General features: G+C 46.1%; 1 protein-coding gene across 3 annotated transcripts; it reads left to right on the forward strand.

The window, feature by feature from the left end:
- The first annotated feature begins 1443 nt into the window (after positions 1 to 1443).
- LOC139274753 (protein NYNRIN-like) lies at positions 1444 to 19832 on the forward strand. Of its 3 annotated transcripts, none has more exons than XM_070891444.1 (2): positions 1444 to 4678; positions 18973 to 19832. In XM_070891444.1, the coding sequence occupies exon 1, from the start codon at positions 2474 to 2476 to the stop codon at positions 3500 to 3502; it is 1029 nt and encodes a 342-aa protein (XP_070747545.1). In that variant the 5' UTR covers positions 1444 to 2473; the 3' UTR covers positions 3503 to 4678; positions 18973 to 19832. The 3 variants fall into 3 exon arrangements, 2 of the variants coding, with proteins under 2 accessions (XP_070747545.1, XP_070747549.1); XM_070891448.1 differs by lacking the exon at positions 18973 to 19832 and adding an exon at positions 18708 to 18954; XR_011595598.1 differs by lacking the exon at positions 1444 to 4678 and adding an exon at positions 12386 to 13001.
- The last annotated feature ends 2092 nt before the right edge of the window (positions 19833 to 21924 follow it).

Consider the following 21924-nt stretch of genomic DNA (forward strand, 5'->3'; position numbering starts at 1 on the left):
GTGCGCACGAGAAACTTACTAAGGGATGCTCTGGGACCTCTGAGACAGGTATTGACCGACTATGTAGTAAAATGGCTGGCTTTGTGTTAACCGAGGCTGATGATGAAATTGATGAGTGGTCACTGACTCAGCGCCCAACGGCGCCTCCCGCACCCCCTGGCCCCTTGCTCCAGTCCTCTTCCCAACACCCTCCACCTTACACTCCGGCGACAGGAGTTAAAAATAACCCCATACCACCAAAGCAACAAACCCAAACTGACTCCTCATCCTCTGATAGCGATTCGGATCCCCAGTTCACAAGCAATATAGCCGAAAGGACCAGATCTCACACTCAAAAGGGCAGAACTATATCTCGATATCACAGACAGTCCCATAAATCTTCTAGTCAATCTACCAGTCCAAGTTGTGAAAGACATAGCAAACACCCCCGCCGATCGAGACGCAGAACTGTCAAGCAGTCAGACAGCTCCAAAACATCTCTCCTTCCTAGAAATGATTTCCAAGATCCCAAAGTCCCGACACCAATTCCCTATCCGACCAATGCCAAACCCTGATGCACAACAAGCTGCAGACCACCCCACTATAGATGTCTATGTGATCTTCGAACAACTATTCGATTGCTCACGCTATCCGGACAAATGGAAAGGGCAGTTAGATATTATTGGCAGGAAAAGAAAGGGGAGGGGGGAGGTGCACCCCCAACCCGGGTCAAGACTGAATACGTGACTAGAAAGGAAGAGCCATCTCGGGAGGAAGGATCAATAGAACCGCAGTGTTGCATACAGGATTGGATGGATAAGCAAGGATACGGTTATACTAAACAACCAAACGGGCCGAGCCCTGCTAATAAACCTCCCTATTGCCCCCGGCATGGTATGGGAAGAGGCCGGGACTGGGTAAGAGGAATTGACTGTTTTAATTGTGGGCAGGAAGGACATTGGAATAAAAATTGCCCCTACCGTCAGCATGGAAAAGGAAGAGGAGGAAGAGGAGGGGGGGCAAGCGGGGAGAGGAGGATCTTACACTAACTTCTCCCAGAACAACCCCTTTGGTCAATTGTCCCCCGATTGACTACGCAGCTTGATTGTGCAGAGATTCTCCCTGGACGACGAACCAATGATATTGTTAAAAATTCTGAATGAGTGGCAACCCTTTTTGATAGATACGGGAGCCTTCATGTCTTCTGTACAATCAAAGCTTAAACTCCCTGCCTCTACTGAAACACAGAAACTTTCAGGATTCCTGGGACAAATCTCGACATTCCCGGTGTCAGAACCGGTTAAAATGGGTTACCAGGAAGAATCGGTGGAACATCGATTTGTTATCACAACCAATCTGGACTGTAACTTGATGGCTAGAGACCTCCTCTGCAAATTCCAGTTGCATTTGGAGTGTGGAGATGATGGGATTATTGTAAAACAGGGAACCCTTAAGCGGCAGTATTATACCACTAGAACCCCTCAGTGGTGGTCTCTGGACCTGCCGCAGGCACCCTATCACGTGACCCTAGCATACGATCCCAGTGGAAAGAATCAGGACCTGCAGAACTTTTATCAGGATCACGAAGGGGAAGTGAAGGAAATTCTATTAAGGGCTAGAGTGACTGGACCGGAAGGGAAGGCAGATTTTGTGGAAATGGACAGCCCCCAACGGTGGCACCACATATTACTCGTGAAGTATTACCTCCCCACCACGCTAAAGATTTGGGAGTTATGGTGCGCCAGGCTATAGACGAGGCTGACCCTACCAGCCGGGATGTGCAAATTCCACGGGGACTCCGAGAAGGTCTTAACGACTCTGCAGCATCATACTGGCTCTGACATACCTGCCTATGTGGATCCTCATGTGTGGGCAGAGGACCCCTCCCAATTGGATTATCACAGGCAATACCGAGTATCCACCGAGCTTTGGAGGCTAGCCGAGTCGAACCAATTTGCCAGTTTCCAGTCCCTAGCACGGCTAAACAAATGCGACAGTGTTTGGGGATGATCAATTACTGCAGATCCTGGATCCCTAATGTTGCCCTGATGACTAAGCACCTCACCCCGTATAAGTAAGGCAGCTTTGAAATAGAAACCGTAGACATCCAAGCCTTTAAGGAACTAAAGACAGCCCTGCTGCAAGCTCCGGCTTTGGGCCGGCCCTTCTATGACCGGCCCTTCCAACTGTATTGTACAATTCTGAAAGACTGGGCTACCGTTGTCTTAACACATCTCACTCCGTAGCTGTCCTCCTGGGCCAACTGCAGACTCAACACCTTACCATGGCCAGGCAAAGCAGATATGAGATCTACTTACTAAACAATCCTAAGCTGACCTTTCGGCACTGTACTGCAATTAATCCGGCTTGTTTTCTTACTGAGCCACCCCAAGATGAGGAAGAACCCAGTCATGATTGTTTATCTTTAATTTAAGAGGCCACATCAGTCAGGGAAGATTTTGTTGATGTACCAATTGAAGATCCAGACTGTATTATGTATGTTGACGGAATTAATTCAGAAGGTACACGAATCTCAGGATACGTCATAGTAAACCAGGAGAATCAGGTCTTGGAATCTGCCACTTTTGAAACTGCCTATTCTGCTCAACAAGCTGAACTATTCGCCCTCACCCGAGCCTGTATCTTGGCCAAAGATCTCAAAGTCAATATCTATACCGACTCTAGGTATGCCTTTGGGGTGGCCCATGATTTCGGACAATTATGGAAAAATAGGGGATTCCTAACCTCACAGGGGAATGAGATATCTCATAAACAGTTAGTATCTGATTTGTTGCAAGCCCTCATGTTCCCCAAACGCATTGCCATTGTCAAATGTACCGCCCACACTACCGGAAATTCTCTGGTTGATATAGGGAATCGTTGTGCTGACCAAGAGGCCAAACAGGCCTCTCGTGACCAACAGATGGTAGTGCCCAAAATTATGAGTCAGACTAAAAATCCTGCGAAGGATAAGTTAGCCTCGAAAAAACCAATGCCAACCATCCAAGATGTTATAAAAGCACAGGAGGACGCTCCTGAAAAAGATAAACTGTTGTGGAAATATTATGGATGTACTTATGACAATGTTTCTAAACTCTGGACCACGCCCGCGGAACAGACTTGCATGTCTGACGAGTTGGCTCTATGGGTTATTGATTGTATGCATTTTGCTACTCATTGTGGAGCAAGAACCACGAGTGATACACTTTTGGCTACATGGTGGCACCCTAGACTCCAGGCGCTCGCCCAGAACATCAGTAGTCGTTGCCTGGTTTGCCAGCAACATAATCCAGGGAAGGGAGTCCCCTGTGATTGGGGTAAAATGCCCCTACCCGAAGGTCCCTTTGAGACATTTCAGTTGGACTACATTGAGTTGCAAAAAGTTCAGTGTTACAAATATGTGTTAGTAATAGTAGATGTGTTTAGCAGATGGATTGAAGCCTACCCTACCCTGGACAATAAGGCTCAAACTGTTGTTAAGGTGTTAATGAGGGAAATTGTTCCTAGATCTCAGCTCGACTGATGACCACCTATGTTCTTTCTCTGACTCAGGCTCTGCGACTAGCTCACAACCAGGTTCAAGATGCTCACCTTGACCTCCCAGTTTTACCCGAATTGTCCCTCGTGGCACCAGGGAAGTATGGATTCGGAAGGGATTAGAGCCACAATGGGAGGGGCCTTTTCAGGTGTTACTCACTACCCCCACTGCAGCCAAGGTTGAGGGGAAAAATGCTTGGGTTCACCTGCACCACTGCAAGCTCACCACCTTCTAACGAACCTATTTTACTGGTTATTCTAACTCCTGTTTCTGTTCCAGACTTCCTCTTCTCCATAGCTGAACAAGGCCGTTGGCATCCTAATTGGAACGTGGACCAGTTTGAACTTTTACCCGTAGTGATAGACAGCCAGCTACACCGACGGTGACCTGAGAAGAGAGACGGGAAAACTGAACTCTTTTAATCAGCAAAATAATTGGACTATTTATCTGAATCCTGAGCCATAAGATGAAACTGTCTGTATGCCACAGTCTGTATAATAGTGTTGATATATGACAGTTTCGGCGCATGGGAGGGGAGACAGAGACGAGAGCTACATGTCTTATGTTTATGCGCAAAATGGGAACTTTTCTAGATGTTGGGTGTGTTCACATTCCCTATACATTTTACTCCTAGAATGATCCTAAGTGTTATCATGGAATGATAAAAGGGGGGAATGTGAATGTTTAAAATGTATAGAGACATTGAAGTTGAGAACGTGGGAATTGTATAGGGACAGTATAAGCTAACAGACAATTCATGGAGGAATAGCCATGACATCTCAGACTCGAGACTGCGAAATGTTACAACACTAACACATATTGAAACAAAACCCACAGCTTGCAGAAAAACCTCAAGGTCTTATTAAATCATGTTATTAACCTGAAACATTGACAGAAGGTCTTTGTTTAAAATCGGACCATGCTTGGGTCGGCTTATGAGTGGACAAAGGGAAGGAGAGATCAAAAGAGATGGGCTGAGCTGGGATGTCACTCTAGCCCTATCTTGTTATCTTTTGCCGAAAATGTATAACCATCGTGCCTTGACAATGTAACGTCACTTATCCGTAGGGAGTGTGTACGGTCGATCGAGAAAGTATATCTTCTGTCTGATAAGTCTTGCCGGCCGGTAAAATAAAGACTGCTTTGTTTAAAGCACAAGAGGTATTCGACTCAGTAATTTTACTGAACCAGATTGAGGAAAAGAATCTACATTTACATTGTCGTCTTGGATAACCTTTGCCACTGGACCAAGACCTAGCTCTGTCAAGCCCATGTGGTGGCTGGTGTGCAATGGCCACCCCACGTTCAAAAAATCTATGCACAGGCACCTTCCAGCCTTCAAGATGTAGTTCAGGACCTGGAATATTAGATCCTTCATTGAAACACCTGTGAACTCATCCTTTTTTGGTGTGGAAGCAAGTCATCCTCGCTTCCAGGGACTGCCTATGATGATTGATAAAGGATGGAATCACTGCAATAGTGAGAAACGATATTGGCTCAAATGATCAGGATGTTGAAACAGTTTGAGTGGAGATAAGGAATAATAAAGGGAAAAAGTCACTGGTGGGCATGGTCTATAGGTCCCCTATCAGTAGCAACTCCGATGGTCGGAGCATAAACCAGAAAATAGTGGGGGCTTGTAAAAAGGGAACAGCAATCATCATGGGTGATGTTAACCTTCATATTGATTGGGCAAATCAAATTGGTTAGGGTAGCTTGAGGAAGAGTTCATAGAGTGCATAAGGGACGGGTTCCTTGAGCAGTATGTAACGGAACCAACCAGGGGGCAGGCTATCTTAGATCTGGTCCTGTGTAATGAGACAGGATTCATAAACAATCTCCTAGTAAAGGATCCCCTTGGAATGAGTGATCATAGCATGATTGAGTTTCAAATTCAGATGGAGGGTGAGAAAGTTGGATCTCCAACCAGATTACGAAGCTTAAATAAAGGAGACTATGAAGGTATGCAGGCTGAGTTGGCTAAAGTGGACTGGGAAAATAGATTAAAGTGTAGGACGGTTGATGAACAGTGGTGTACATTTAAGGAGATATTTCACAATTCTCAAGAAAAATATATTCCAATGAGGAGGAAAGGGCGCAAGAGAAAAGATAGCCATCCGTGGCTAACTAAGGAAATAAAGGACGATATCCAATTAAAAACAAGGGCATACAATATGGCCAAAACTAGCGGGAGGAAATAAGATTGGGAAACGTTTAAAAGCCAACAAAGAACGACTAAAAAAAGATTAAGAAAGGGAAGATAGACTATGAAAGCAAACTAGCACGAAATATAAAAACAGATCGCAAGAGTTTCAATAGGTATATCAAAAGGAAATGAGTGGCTGGAGTAAATGTTGGTCCCTTAGAGGACGAGACCGGGGAATTAGTAATGGGAACATGGAGATGGCAAAAATTCTGAACAAATATTTTGTATCAGTCTTTACAGTAGAGGAGACTATATTTCAACAGTCAAGGGGCTATGGGGGGGGGGGGAGGAACTTAACACAATCACAATCACTAAGGAGGTGGTACTCAGTAAGATAATGGGACTAAAGGCGGATAAATCACCTGGGCCTGATTGCTTGCATCCTAGGGTCTTAAGAGAAGTAGCGGCAGGGATAGTGGATGCATTGGTTGTAATTTACCAACATTCCCTGGATTCTGGGGAGGTCCCAGCAGATTGGAAAACTGCAAATGTAATGCCCCTATTTTAAAAAGCAGGAAACTATAGACCAGTTAGCCTTACATCTGTGGTTGGGAAAATGTTGGAGTCCATTATTAAAGAAGCAGTAGCAGGACATTTGGAAAAGCAAAATTCGGTCAGGCAGAGTCAGCATGGATTTATGAAGGGGAAGTCATGTTTGACAAATTTGCTAGAATTCTTTGAGGATGTAATGAACAGGGTGGATGAAGGGGAACCAGTGGATGTGGTATATTTGGACTTCCAGAAGGCATTTGATAAAGTGCCATATAAAAGGTTACTGCACAAGATAAAAGTTCACAGGGTTGGGGGTAATATATTAGCATGGTTATAGGATTGGCTAATGAACAGAAAACAGAGAGTAGGGATAAATGGTTCATTCTTGGGTTGGCAATCAGTAACCAGTGGGGTGCCGCAGGAATCAGTGCTGGGAGCCCAACTATTTACAATCTATATTAATGACTTGGAGGAAGGGACCGAGTGTAACGTAGCCAGGTTTGCTGATGATACAAAGATGGGAGGAAAAACAATGTGCGAGGAGGACACAAAAAATCTGCAAAAGGACATAGACAGGCTAAGTGAGTGGGCAAAAATTTGGCAGATGGAGTATAATGTTGGAAAGTGTGAGGTCATGCATTTTGGCAGAAAAAAATCAAAGAGCAAGTTATTATTTAAATGGAGAAAAATTGCAAAGTGCTGCAGTAAAGCGAGACCTGGGGGTACCTGTGCATGAAACACAAAAGGTTAGTATGCAGGTACAGCAAGTGATCAGGGAGGCCAACGGAATCTTGGCCTTTAATGCAAAGGGGATGGAGTATAAAAACGGGGCAGTCTTGCTACAGTTGTACAGGGTATTGGTGAGGCCACATCTGGAATACTGCGTGCAGTTTTGGTTTCCATATTTACGAAAGGATATTCTTGCTTTAGAGGCAGTTCAGAGAAGGTTCACAAGGTTGATTCCAGAGATGAGGGGTTGACTTATGAGGAAAGGTTGAGTAGGTTGGGCCTCTACTCAGAAGAATGAGAGGTGATCTTATCGATAAGTATAAGATTATGAGGGGGCTTGACGGGGTGGATGCAGTGATAGGAGAGACTAGAACTAGTGGACATGATCTTAGAATAAGGGGCCGCCCATTTAAAACTGAGATGAGGAGAAATTTCTTCTCAGAGGGTTGTGGATCTGTGGAATTCGCTGCCTCAGAGAGCTGTGGAAGCTGGCACATTGAATAAATTTAAGTGTTTCTTAACGATAAGGGAATAAGGGGTTAGGGAGAGCAGGCAGGGAAGTGGACCTGAGTCCATGATCGTATTAAATGGCGGAGCAAGCTCGAGGGGCCGTATGGCCTACTCCTGCTCCTACTTCTTATGTTCTTATGATGATGGGAGGGCGGAAAAACACCTAAAAATAAATTGGAAAAAACAAAAAACAAAATTTAACAAAACATTTACAAGACACTTATCTATCGAATCGCTGAAAAAGAATTTAAAAATAAAAACTTTAACTTACCTTTTTTGCAGGTCTTCATATTTACCGCTGCTCCAAGGGCTGCATCACAGCTTTTTACATGTTGGTATTTTTCGTGCAAAACACGGGTGCGCAGAGAGCCAAATTTTTGGCAAAAGCGCTATTTTGGGTCTTGCTCCTCTCCCCAGCGATACTTGAAAACCACCGCCGCAAAACATCACGGAAATTCCAGCTGACTGGTTTTTCACCAAATATGGTGAAGTAGCACCAAAAAACCGGTCGTAAAGTCGGTGAATTTCTAGCCCATAAACTCCAATACTTAGTTTACCATTAATTCACTTCGAATTTTAGCGGGAAAAATAATTACGAATTGTAAACAAGAATCAAGACCATGTATATTTTAATAAAATAGACTTCAAGACATTGGTAACCTTATTTCTTAAATGTTTTAGATGACTGATTTATGTTTCTGTCCTTAATGAATTATGAGCCACTAGTAAAGAGCTCCTTGTTGTGTTCCTAACACAGATGAGACTGCACACAGGGAGGTTAAAGTAACAGTGACCTCAGTCTTTATTAAGACACTCTAGAGTTGGGGAACAGGCCTTAGGGGCCGGTTTATATACAGTGCTCCCAAGGGATGCTGGGATCCCTTGGGACTTCAGGGGATGCACTCCCTGGTGGTGGAACATGGGAGTGCATGCTTTACAGAACATCAATCCCCCGCCAAAAGTCAAAGTGAAAACTATTTACAAGGTGAAGTGGTCGGGAGCCTTTCTTTCCCCGGTGGACCACCTCGGTACAAATGTCTGTTCTGGTGTGTTGGCTGTGCCCTCACTGGGCTGGCGTGTTGTTGGCCCTACAGGGCTGCTGGGTGAGCCTGGCCTTGCTGGGCTGTTGGGCGTGATGGGTTCAATTTCCTGGTCCGGGGTGGCGTCGTTGATCCTTTGGGTGTGTGTTGTGGGCTCGAAAAAGGTGGTTTCTGCTGTGGGTTGTTCAGGGCAGTCTGTGAACCGCAGCCTCGTTTGGTCCAGGTGCTTTCTGCAAATTTGTCCATTGTCTCGTTTGACTACTAACACCCTACTCCCTTCTTTAGCTATCACCGTGCCCGCGATCCACTTGGGACCATGTTCATAGTTTAGCACATACACAGGGTCATTCAGATCAATTTCCCGTGACACAGTGGCGCGACCATCGTTTGCATTTTGTTGCTGCCGCCTGCTCTCTACCTGATCATGCAGGTTGGGGTGAACCAGCGAGAGTCTGGTTTTAAGTGTCCTTTTCATGAATAGCTCAGCTGGGGGCACCCCTGTGAGCGAGTGGGGTCTCGTGCAGTAGTTGAGCAGTACTCGGGACAGGCGGGTTTGGAGTGAGCCTTCTGTGACTCGTTTATAAGGCTGTTTGATTGTTTGTACTGCCCGCTCTGCCTGCCCATTGGAGGCTGGTTTAAACGGGGCCGAGGTGACATGTTTGATCCCATTGCGGGTCATGAATTCTTTAAATTCGGCACTGGTGAAACATGGCCCGTTGTCACTGACCAGTATGTCAGGCAGGCGTGGGTGGCAAACATGGCCCTCAGGCGGTGCTTCCCAACATTATTTCACATTCAATCCATTTTGAAAAAGCATCCACCACCACCAAGAACATTTTACCGAGAAACGGGCCCGCATAGTCAACATGGATCCTCGACCATGGTCTGGAGGGCCAGGACCAGAAACTTATTGGTGCCTCTCTGGGCGCTTTGCTCAACTGAGCACACACGCTGCATTGCCGTACACAGGAGTCTAAGTCCGAGTCAATACCGGGCCACCACACGTGGGATCTGGCTATCGCTTTCATCATTACTATACCCGGGTGTGTGCTGTGGAGATCCGAGATGAACGTCTCCCTGCCCTTTTTGGGTAGCATTACGTGGTTACCCCACAACAGGCAGTCTGCCTGAATGGACAGCTTGTCCTTACGCTGCTGGAACGGCTTGATTAGCTCTTGCATTTCAATGGGGATGCTAGCCCAGCTCCCATGCAGTACTCAGTTTTTTACTGGGGACAGGAGAGGATCTTGGCTGGTCCAAGTCTTAATCTGGCGGGCCCGTGACAGGTGATTTATCATTTTCAAACGCTTCCATGACTATCAACAAGTCTGCGGGCTGCGCCACCATCAACAAGTGGTGGGCAACGGTAGCCGACTGAGAGCATCCGCACAGTTCTCGGTGCCTGGCCTGTGGCGGATGGTATAGTTATACGCTGATAGCGTAAGTGCCCACCTTTGTATGCGGGCTGAGGCATTAGTATTTATCCCTTTATTTTCAGTGAACAGGGATATGAAGGGCTTGTGATCGATTTCCAGCTCAGATTTGAGGCCAAACAGGTACCGATGCATTTTCTTTACCCCGAACACACACACTAATGCCTCTTTCTCAATCATGCTGAAGGCCCTCTCGGCCTTAGACAAGCTCCTGGAGGCATAGGCGACAGGTTGCAACTTACCCGCAACGTTAGGTTGTTGTAATACACACCCAACTCCGTACGACGACACATCACATGCTAACACAAGTCTTTTACATGGATTATACAATACAAGCAGCTTGTTTTTTTTCCCCATACCCAGTTCTCACCTTTACGCAATAATACATGTAGGGGCTCTAAGAGGGTGCTTAAGCCCGGTAGGAAGTTACCAAAATAGTTGAGGAGTCCCAGGAACGACCGCAGCTCCGTGACGCTCTGTGGCCTGGGCGTGTTCCTGATAGCCTCTGTCTTGGGGTCTGTGGGCCGAATGCCATCCGCCGCGATCTTTCTCCCCAAAAACTCCACTTCTGTTGCCATGAAGACTCATTTCGACCTCTTCAGCCGCAGCTTTACTTGATCCAGTCGCTGGAGGACCTCCTCCAGGTTTTGTAGGCGCTCGACGGTATCCCAACCCGTGACCAATATGTCGTTGTGAAAAACCAGCGTTGCGTGGTACCGACTTGAGTAGGCTCTCCATGTTTCTCTGAAAGATCGCTGCAGCTGACCGAATTACAAACAGGCATTTGTTGTAGATGAACAGTCCCTTGTGCATGTTGATGCAGGTGAGGTCCTTCAAAGACTCCTCCAGCTCCTGCGTCATGTAGGCCGAAGTCAGGTCAAGCTTGGTGAATGTCTTGCCTCCTGCCAGCGTCGCAAATATGTCGTCTGCCTTAGGTAGCAGATATTGGTCCTGTAGCGAGAAACGATTAATAGTTGCTTTATAATCGTCGCAAATCCTGACCGTACCATCACTTTTGAGTACTGAAACAATCGGGCTGGCCCATTCGCTGAATTTCACTGGGGAGATGATGCCCTTGCATTGCAGCCTGTCCAGCTCGATTTCCACTATCTCCCTCATTATGTGAGGTACCGCTCGCTCCTTGTGGTGAATGGGTTGTGCCTCTGGGACCAAGTAGATCTGCACCTTGGCCCCAGAAAAGTTTCCAATGCCTGGCTCAAAAAGGGAAGGAAATTTGTTAAGAACCTGGGTACATGAGGCCTCATCGACATGTGATAGCGCTTGGATGTCATCCTAGTTCCAGCGGATTTTGCCCAGCCAGCTCCTTCCAAGCAGTGTGGGGCCATCGACTGGGACAATCCAGAGTGGCAGTTCGTGCACCGTGCCCTCGTAGGTGACCTTGACCATGGTGCTGCCCAGGACAGTGATAAACTCTTTGGTGTACGTTCGCAGTTTCGTGTGGATGGGGCTCAGGTTTGGGTCTGTGTGCTTCGTTGCACCACAGTCTCTCAAACATCTTTTTACTCATGATGGATTGGCTAGCGCCAGTGTCCAGTTCCATGGCTACGGGTAAGCCATTCAATTTTACATTGAGCATTATAGGTGGACATTTTGTCGAAAATGTGTGCACCCCATGTACTTCAGCATCTGTCTCCTCTCTCTGAGGCTCGAAATTGCTTTGATTCACCATGGACTGATCTTCCTCTGCCACGTAGTGATTAGTAGGTTTTGCAGATCGTTGGAGGTGCCCCATTCTTCCACAGCTCTTGCAAACATACCCTTTGAAGCGGCATGAATAGGCTGAATGGAAGCCTCCAAAACGCCAACAAGGTGAGTCATCTGGGTCACCTGGGGCCTGCTGGCAGTTGCAGACTCGTGGTTTCTGCCCTGTACATTTCTGTTCGCAACACAGTTCCAGTTAATTTATGAACATTGCTAGCACTTGTGTGCTGAGAGATTTGTTTGGTGTTATCACTGGTGGACATAAACACCTATGCTATCGCAATGGCCTTGCTGAGGGTCGGTGTCTCTACAGTCAAAAGTTTTTGTAGGATGGTCTCGTGGCCAATGCCCAGTACAAAAAAGTCTCTCAGCATCTGCTCCAGGTAGCCATCAAACTCACATTGTCCTGCAAGTCACCTTAGCTCGGCGACATAGCTCGCCACTTCCTGACCTTCAGATCACTGGCACGTGTAGAACCGATACCTTGCCATCAACACACTCTCCCTCGGGTTAAGATGCTCCCGAACCAGTGTGCACAGCTCTTCATACGACTTATCTGTAGGTTTCACCGGAGCCAGAAGATTCTTCATGAGGCTGTAGGTCGGTGCCCCGCAGACCGTGAGGAGGACCGCTCTCCTTTTTGCAGCACTTCCTTCTCCGTCCAGCTCATTGGCTACAAAGTACTGGTCTAACCGTTTGACATAGGCTTGTGAATGTTTAAAAATGTATAGAGACATTGAAGTTGAGAACGTGGGAATTGTATAGGGACAGTATAAGCTAACAAACAATTCATGGAGGAATAGCCATGACATCTCAGACTCGAGACTGCGAAATGTTACAACACTAACACATATTGAAACAAAACCCACAGCTTGCAGAAAAACCTCAAGGTCTTATTAAATCATGTTATTAACCTGAAACATTGACAGAAGGTCTTTGTTTAAAATCGGACCATGCTTGGGTCGGCTTATGAGTGGACAAAGGGAAGGAGGGATCAAGAGATGGGCTGAGCTGGGATGTCACTCTAGCCCTATCTTGTTATCTTTTGCCGAAAATGTATAACCATCGTGCCTTGACAATGTAACGTCACTTATCCGTAGGGAGTGTGTACGCTCTATCGAGAGAGTATATCTTCTGTCCGATAAGTCTTGCCGGCCGGTAAAATAAAGACTGCTTTGTTGAAAGCACAAACGGTATTCGTTTCAGTAATTTTGCTGAACCAGATTGAGGTAAAAGAATCCAGGAATCAACATTTGGTGTCAGAAGTGGGATCTCAACGGACGACTGCCGAAAACTTGCGAATTAAGAGCCAGACTAGCCTTGGACGAGACGAGGGGAAAGTGGCCACTGGAGTGAGTATGATTTCAATACTGCTCCAGTTTCCCCCGGTTTCAAAAGTCTGAGGAAAGTTTAGCCACTCGCTGGTTCTCAGGTAGTGTCTGAACGAGATCCAGGACAATCTGGTGAATACCTTTCAAACTTAGAATAGGGATAGAGATAGGGAAATTGCGCGATGACGCAAACCAAGCGGCGACTTGGAAAGATAGGTTATAGTTAGAGCTAGATAGGGATAGATGATCAATCATGGATCCAAAAATTAATAGGAAAGAAAAGAGACTCTTGTGAACGTCTGTTTAAATGAGAAATGCTTCTGTGATTTTTACTGTAAATAAAAAAAGCCGGGGAGTTGTGGTTTGTTTTATCTCAAACAGAATGAAAGTTTTTTTTAACCCTTCGTAGTGTTGTCCTGTATGTGGGAAGTTTAAGAGTGTGAACCTTATTGAATTACGTATATTCGGATGATAAGTTACGGAGCCAGGAAATGCACAAAGGATAGGTTTGTTGAGTAAAAAAAAAGAAAAAATTACATGGTCCCGGTGGTTAAAAAAAAAGGATTTAACATGCTCACTTACTTGTCGAAAGAAAACATTCACAGAAGGCACAGCAAAACAACTGAGATGGATTCAAAAAGATTCAAAAAAAAATATTATATTAAATAACACGACCTTGAGGCTGGAACAATTGAGATAACGAAAAACAGTCCACAGCCTACGTGCCAGACTTCTCTCTAGTTATGGAAAAGACAAAAAAAAGTAACGTACTAAATAGGTGCTGAAAAAAAAATGTTCTGAGATTTTAAATTATGAGAAAAATTCCACTGCAGTCTAAAAAAAAAATCACTCCTGTCCAGTTGGCAGAAAAACTCCATTAAATTAGGGCTTTCATTGACTGATTGGATTTAAACTGCGCAGTGACGCGAAAGGATAGGGAAATTTGGAGACTAAAAGAAATTAAATTTAGAAAATTAGGTTCACAGGGAATTAAATAAGGCTTATGGGGAATTAAATAGAGGATAGGTGTTCAAGTCAGGTGTGACGTCGACCTCGTATATCACTTGGCCCATCTAGGCACTGATTGAATTTAAATCACGCAGCAACTCGAAAGGTAGGGCCGACGCGGAATGCGAAGCAACGCGAGACGTGCGGCGGCGCGAGCATGCAGCCGAGTAAAGGAGGGCTGACGCAGATGCGCAGCAACGTGGAATGCGTAGCGACGCGAGACGTGCAGCAGCGCGAGCGTGCGGCCAAGTGAAGGAGGGCTGAGGCAGACGCGCAGCAGCGTGGAACGCGTAGAGACGCGAGACGTGCAGCGGCGCGAGCGTGCGGCCAAGTGAAAGAGGGCTGAGGCAGACGCGCAGCAGCGTGGAACGCGTAGCGACGCGAGACGTGCAGCGGCGCGAGTGTGCGGCCAAGTGAAGGAGGGTTGACGCAGACGCACGGCAGCGTGAACGCGTAGTGATGTGGGACGTGCGGCGGCACGAGCGCGCGGCCGAGTGAACGTGGGCCGACGCGAACGCGCAGCGACGCGAACCGCGAAGTAATATCAAAGTCCGTGCTGATTTTAGTAAGTCTGTTTATTGTAAGTCTGTTGGTTTCAAGTATTTCGAATCGCGCGGCGACGTGAGCCGCGGGGCGATGCGGCTTTGTGTTAGTTTAGTAAAGTCCGTTTATTTCAAGTGTTTCGAATCACGTGGCGACGTGAGCCGCGGTGGCTTTGTATTAGTTTAGTAAAGTCAGTTTATTTCAAGTGTTTCGAATCGCGCGGCAACGCGGCTTTGTGTTAGTTTAGTAAAGTCAGTTTATTTCAAGTGTTTCGAATCACGCGGCGACGCGAGCCGCGGGGCGACGCGGCTTTGTGTTAGTTTTAGTAAAGTCTGTTTGTTTTAAGTTTGTTCAAATCGCACGACGACGTGAACGCGTAACGACACGGTAATACGAGGGACAGCGTGAAAATGGGTAATCAGTTGGATAAAACAACGGATGCGGATAGTCCGCTACAAAAGTTATGTGAGGAATTCCCTGAAAGAGCTGAAGACTTTAGAAAATTATCAGGAGCCCTGAACAAATTATTAGGAGATGACCAGTGGCCTCTAGGTGGCACTAGAAGCGTAGAGGTAGCAAAAAAGCACAGGGATTGTCAAAAATTAAAAGATGCATCACTTCTGTCAAGTTGGCAAATAAATGCTATTAAATTGGGACTCTCATTGACAGAGGGAACACATGTTAAAACTGTAGACGTCTTAAAAAAAAAGAATGTGCGCACGAGAAACTTACTAAGAGATCCTCTGGGACCTCTGAGAAAGGTATTGACCGACTACGTAGTAAAATGGCTGGCTTTGTGTTAACCGAGGCTGATGATGAAATTGATGAGTGGTCACTGACTCAGCGCCCAACGGCGCCTCCCGCACCCCCTGGCCCCTTGCTCCAGTCCTCTTCCCAACACCCTCCACCTTATACTCCGGCGAAAGGAGTTAAAAATAACCCCATATCACCAAAGCAACAAACCCAAACTGACTCCTCATCCTCTGATAGCGATTCGGATCCCCAGTTCACAAGCAATATAGCCGAAAGGACCAGATCTCACACTCGAAAGGGCAGAACTATATCTCGATATCACAGACAGTCCCGTAAATCTTCTAGTCAATCTACCAGTCCAAGTTGTGAAAGACATAGCAAACACTCCCGCCGATCGAGACGCAGAACTGTCAAGCAGTCAGACAGCTCTGAAACATCCTCCGACCTAGGAATGATTTCCACGATCCCAAAATCCTGACACCAATTCCCTGTCAGACCAATGCCAAACCCTGATGCACATCAAGCTGCAGACCACCCCACTATAGATGTCTATGTGATCTTCGAACAACTATTTGATTGCTCATGCTATCCGGACAAATGGAAAGGGCAGTTAGATATTATTGGCAGGAAAAGAAAGGGGAGGGGGGAGGTGCACCCCCAACCCGGGTCAAGACTGAATACGTGACTAGAAAGGAAGAGCCATCTCGGGAGGAAGGATCAATAGAACCGCAGTGTTGCATACAGGATTGGATGGATAAGCAAGGATACGGTTATACTAAACAACCAAACGGCCCGAGCCCTGCTAATAAACCTCCCTATTGTCCCCGGCATGGTATGGGAAGAGGCCGGGACTGGGTAAGAGGAATTGACTGTTTTAATTGTGGGCAGGAAGGACATTGGAATAAAAATTGCCCCTACCGTCAGCATGGAAAAGGAAGAGGAGGAAGATGAGGGGGGCAAGGGGGGAGAGGAGGACCGTACACTAACTTCTCCCAGAACAATCCCTTTGGTCAATTGTCCCCCGATTGACTACGCAGCTTGATTGTGCAGGGATCCTCCCCGGACGACGAACCAATTCTGAATGAGTGGCATATGATAGATACGGGAGCCTTCATGTCTTCTGTACAATCAAAGCTTAAACTCCCTGCCTCTACTGAAACACAGGAACTTTCAGGATTCTTGGGACAAATCTCGACATTCCCAGTGTCAGAACCGGTTAAAATGGGTTACCAGGAAGAATCGGTGGAACATCGAGTTGTTATCACAACCAATCTGGACTGTAACTTGATGGCTAGAGACCTCCTCTGGAAATTCCAGTTGCATTTGGAGTGTGGAGATGATGGGATTATTGTTAAACAGGGAACCCTTAAGCGGCAGTATTATACCACTAGAACCCCTCAGTGGTGGTCTCTGGACCTGCCGCAGGCACCCTATCACGTGACCCTAGCATACGATCCCAGTGGAAAGAATCAGGACCTGCAGAACTTTTATCAGGATCACGAAGGGGAAGTGAAGGAAATTCTATTAACGGCTAGACTGACTGGACCGGAAGGGAAGGCAGATTTTGTGGAAATGGACAGCCCCCAACGGTGGCACCACATATTACTCGTGAAGTATTACCTCCCTACCACGCTAAAGATTTTGGAGTTATGGTGCGCCAGGCTATAGACGAGGCTGACCCTACCAGCCGGGATGTGCAAATTCCACGGGGACCCTGAGAAGGTCTTAACAACTCTGCAGCATCATACTGGCTCTGACATACCTGACTATGTGGATCCTCATGTGTGGGCAGAGGACCCCTCCCAATTGGGTTATCACAGGCAAAACCGAGTATCCACCGAGCTTTGGAGGCTAGCCGAGTCGAACCAATTTGCCAGTTTCCAGTCCCTAGCACGGCTAAACAAATGCGACAGTGTTTGGGGATGATCAATTACTGCAGATCCTGGATTCCTAATGTTGCCCTGATGACTAAGCACCTCACCCCGTATACAAATAGAAACCGTAGACGTCCAAGCCTTTAAGGAACTAAAGACAGCCCTGCTGCAAGCTCCGGCTTTGGGCCGGCCCTCTATGACCGGCCCTTTCAACTGTATTGTACAATTTTGAAAGACTGTGCTACCATTGTCTTTACACATCTCACTCCGTAGCTGCCCTCCTGGGCCAACTGCAGACTCAACACCTTACCATGGCCAGGCAAAGCAGATATGAGATCTACTTACTAAACAATCCTAAGCTGACCTTTCGGCACTGTACTGCAATTAATCCGGCCTGTTTTCTTACTGAGCCACCCCAAGATGGGGAAGAATCCAGTCATGATTGTTTATCTTTAATGTACCAATTGAAGATCCAGACTGTATTATGTATGTTGACGGAATTAATCCAGAAGGTACACGAATCTCAGGATACGTCATAGTAAACCAGGAGAATCAGGTCTTGGAATCTGCCACTTTTGAAACCGCCTATTCTGCTCAACAAGCTGAAATATTCGCCCTCACCCGAGCCTGTATCTTGGCCAAAGATCTCAAAGTCAATATCTATACCGACTCTAGGTATGCCTTTGGGGTGGCCCATGATTTCGGACAATTATGGAAAAATAGGGGATTCCTAACCTCACAGGGGAATGAGATATCTCATAAACAGCTAGTATCTGATTTGTTGCAAGCCCTCATGTTCCCCAAACGCATTGCCATTGTCAAATGTACCGCCCACACTACCGGAAATTCTCTGGTTGATATAGGGAATCGTTGTGCTGACCAAGAGGCCAAACAGGCCTCTCGTGACCAACAGATAGTAGTGCCCAAAATTATGAGTCAGACTAAAAATCCTGCGAAGGATAAGTTAGCCTCGGAAAAACCAATGCCAACCATCCAAGATGTTATAAAAGCACAGGAGGACGCTCCTGAAAAAGATAAACTGTTGTGGAAATATTATGCATGTACTTATGACAATGTTTCTAAACTCTGGACCACTCCCGCGGAACAGACTTGCATGTCTGACGAGTTGGCTCTATGGGTTATTGAATGTATGCATTTTGCTACTCATTGTGGAGCAAGGACCACGAGTGACACACTTTTGGCTACTTGGTGGCACCCTAGACTCCAGGCGCTCACCCAGAACATCAGTAGTCGTTGCCTGGTTTGCCAGCAACATAATCCAGGGAAGGGAGTCCCCTGTGATTGGGGTAAAACGCCCCTACCCGAAGGTCCTTTTGAGACATTTCAGTTGGACTACATTGAGTTGCAAAAAGTTCAGTGTTACAAATATGTGTTAGTAATAGTAGATGTGTTTAGCAGATGGATTGAAGCCTACCCTACCCTGGACAATAAGGCTCAAACTGTTGTTAAGGTGTTAATGAGGGAAATTGTTCCTAGATATGGTGTCTCAGCTCGACTGATGACCACCTATGTTCTTTCTCTGACTCAGGCTCTGCGACTAGCTCACAACCAGGTTCAAGATGCTCACCTCGACCTCCCAGTTTTACCCGAATTGTCCCTCGTGGCACCAGGGAAGTATGGATTCGGAAGGGATTAGAGCCACAATGGGAGGGGCCTTTTCAGGTGTTACTCACTACCCCCACTGCAGCCAAGGTTGAGGGGAAAAGTGCCTGGGTTCACCTGCACCACTGCAAGCTCACCACCTTTTAACGAACCTATTTTACTGGTTATTCTAACTCCTGTTTCTGTTCCAGACTTCCTCTTCTCCATAGCTGAACAAGGCCGTTGGCATCCTAATTGGAACGTGGACCAGTTTGAACTTTTACCCGTAGTGATAGACAGCCAGCTACACCGACGGTGACCTGAGAAGAGAGACGGGAAAACTGAACTCTTTTAATCAGCAAAATAATTGGACTATTTATCTGAATCCTGAGCCATAAGATGAAACTGTCTGTATGCCACAGTCTGTATAATAGTGTTGATATATGACAGTTTCGGCGCATGGGAGGGGAGACAGAGACAAGAGCTACATGTCTTATGTTTATGCGCAAAATGGGAACTTTTCTAGATGTTGGGTGTGTTCACATTCCCTATACATTTTACTCCTAGAATGATCCTAAGTGTTATCATGGAATGATAAAAGGGGGGAATGTGAATGTTTAAAAATGTATAGAGACATTGAAGTTGAGAACGTGGGAATTGTATAGGGACAGTATAAGCTAACAAACAATTCATGGAGGAATAGCCATGACATCTCAGACTCGAGACTGCGAAATGTTACAACACTAACACATATTGAAACAAAACCCACAGCTTGCAGAAAAACCTCAAGGTCTTATTAAATCATGTTATTAAAATGAAACAAATGTCAGAAGGTCTTTGTTTAAAATCGGACCATGCTTGGGTCGGCTTATGAGTGAACAAAGGGAAGGAGGGATCAAAAGAGATGGGCTGAGCTGGGATGTCACTCTAGCCCTATCTTGTTATCTTTTGCCGAAAATGTATAACCATCGTGCCTTGACAATGTAACGTCACTTATCCGTAGGGAGTGTGTACGCTCTATCGAGAGAGTATATCTTCTGTCTGATAAGTCTTGCCGGCCGGTAAAATAAAGACTGCTTTGTTGAAAGCACAAACGGTATTCGTTTCAGTAATTTTGCTGAACCAGATTAAGGTAAAAGAATCCAGGAATCAACAGGCTTCCCAATCCTCACCCTCCGAAAACTTCTCCAGGATGTCCACAGTTTGCTGCATCTTTGCGTTGGATTCGTGTACTTATCGGCAGTTGTTATGTTCCTAACACAGATGAGACTGCACACAGGGAGGTTAAAGTCACAGTGACCTCAGTCTTTATTAAGACACTCCAGAGTTGGGGAACAGGCCTTAGGGGTCGGTTTATATACAGTGCTCCCAAGGGTTGCTGGGATGCCTTGGGACTGCAAGGGATGCACTCCTTTGTGGCGGAACAAAGTTCTCTCGTCCATGAGAACCACCGATTGCTCTCTTGACTCCATTCCTACTAAACTGATGACGACCCAACATACCTTCCTGGCCCCATGCCAGCTGACGTTGTAAATGGTTCTGTATTTTTATGTGTTCACCCCATCCCATTTCAAAACTGTCATCATCATCTTGTGGTCCTCAAAAAAAAAACCCTGATTAGTGATTAGGAGGGGAGCTCATCGTCCCCCTATCGCTTTGAGGTTGGTCAATTTTGTATGTCAGAACTTAGCCAAAACTGGCTGCAAATAATTTGCTCACTTAGCTTTTAAGTTCCTGATTGTGACCACGTTGTCAGTTTGAGTCTAACGCGAATGACAACGCATTATTGGAAGGCGTAATCCTTCCTAATCTTTCGACCTTAGCTCTGCCCTTCTCTTGACCCCGCTGACCGTGCAAACTGCCACCCCATCTCCAACCTCCCTTTCTTCTCGAGAGTCCTTGAAAATGTTTGAAATCTATGCCCATTTTCCCCACAATCCTTTGTATGAATCTCTCCAGTCATTTCCATCTCCACCACAGTACTCAGATAGCCCAATTCAAACTCACAAATGGCATTAATAAAAATAAGCAACCAACTAAAAACAGATTATCTGGCATCTATCTCATTGTTGTTTGTAGGACTTTGCTAATTGGCTACCATATTTTCCAACATTACAATATGACTACACTTCAAAAGCAATGTGAATTACTTTGGGACATCCTGAAGACATGAAATGTCTGAAACAAATGCAAGTTCTTTCTTTCACATTCTCTGTGACTGGCAGCCTGGTGCATTATATCTCCCCGACCTCTCTGCAGCCTTTGACATGGTTGACCACACCATCCTCCTCCAAAGCGCATCTCCTCGGTTTTCCAGCTCAATGGAATTGCCCTCACTTGGTACCGCTCTTACCTGTCCAATCTTAGCTAGAACATCTCGTGCAACGACTTCTCTTCTAAACCCGACATGGTTACCTTCCATGTCCCCCAAACATCTATCAGAACATAAGACCAAGGCTGGGAACTCAACATCCAGGGGTATTCAACATTTAGAAGGATAGACAGAAAGGAAAAGGAGGTGGGGTGGCATTGCTGATTAAAGAGGAAGTTAACGTAATAGTAAGAAAGGACATTAGCTTGGATGATGTGGAATCGGTATGGGTGGAGCTGCGGAATACCAAGGGGCAGTAAACGTTAGTGGGAGTTGTGTACAGATCACCAAACAGTAGTAGTAAGGTTGGAGACAGCATCAAACAAGAAATTAGGGATTCATGCAATAAAGGTATAGCAGTTATCATGGGGGACATAAATCTACATATTGATTGGGCTAACCAAACTGGTAATAATGCGGTGGAGGAGGATTTCCTGGAGTGTATTAGGGATGGTTTTCTAGACCAACATGTCGAGGAACCAACTAGGGAGCTGGCCATCCGAGACTGGGTGATGTATAATGAGAAAGGACTAATTAGCAATCTTGTTGTGCGAGGCCCCTTGGGGAAGAGTGACCATAACATGGCAGAATTCTTTAGTAAGCTGGAGAGTGACACAGTTAATTCAGAAACTAGGGTCCTGAACTTGAGGAACGGTAACTTCGATGGTTTGAGGCGTGAATTGGCTAGAATAGTCTGGCAAATGTTACTTAAAGGGTTGACGGTAGATAGGCAATAGCAAATATTTAAAGATCACATGGATGAACTTCAGCAATTGTACATCCCTGTCTTCAG

The sequence above is a fragment of the Pristiophorus japonicus genome, chromosome 1 (assembly GCF_044704955.1).
Source record: "Pristiophorus japonicus isolate sPriJap1 chromosome 1, sPriJap1.hap1, whole genome shotgun sequence".
NCBI lineage: Eukaryota > Metazoa > Chordata > Chondrichthyes > Pristiophoridae > Pristiophorus > Pristiophorus japonicus.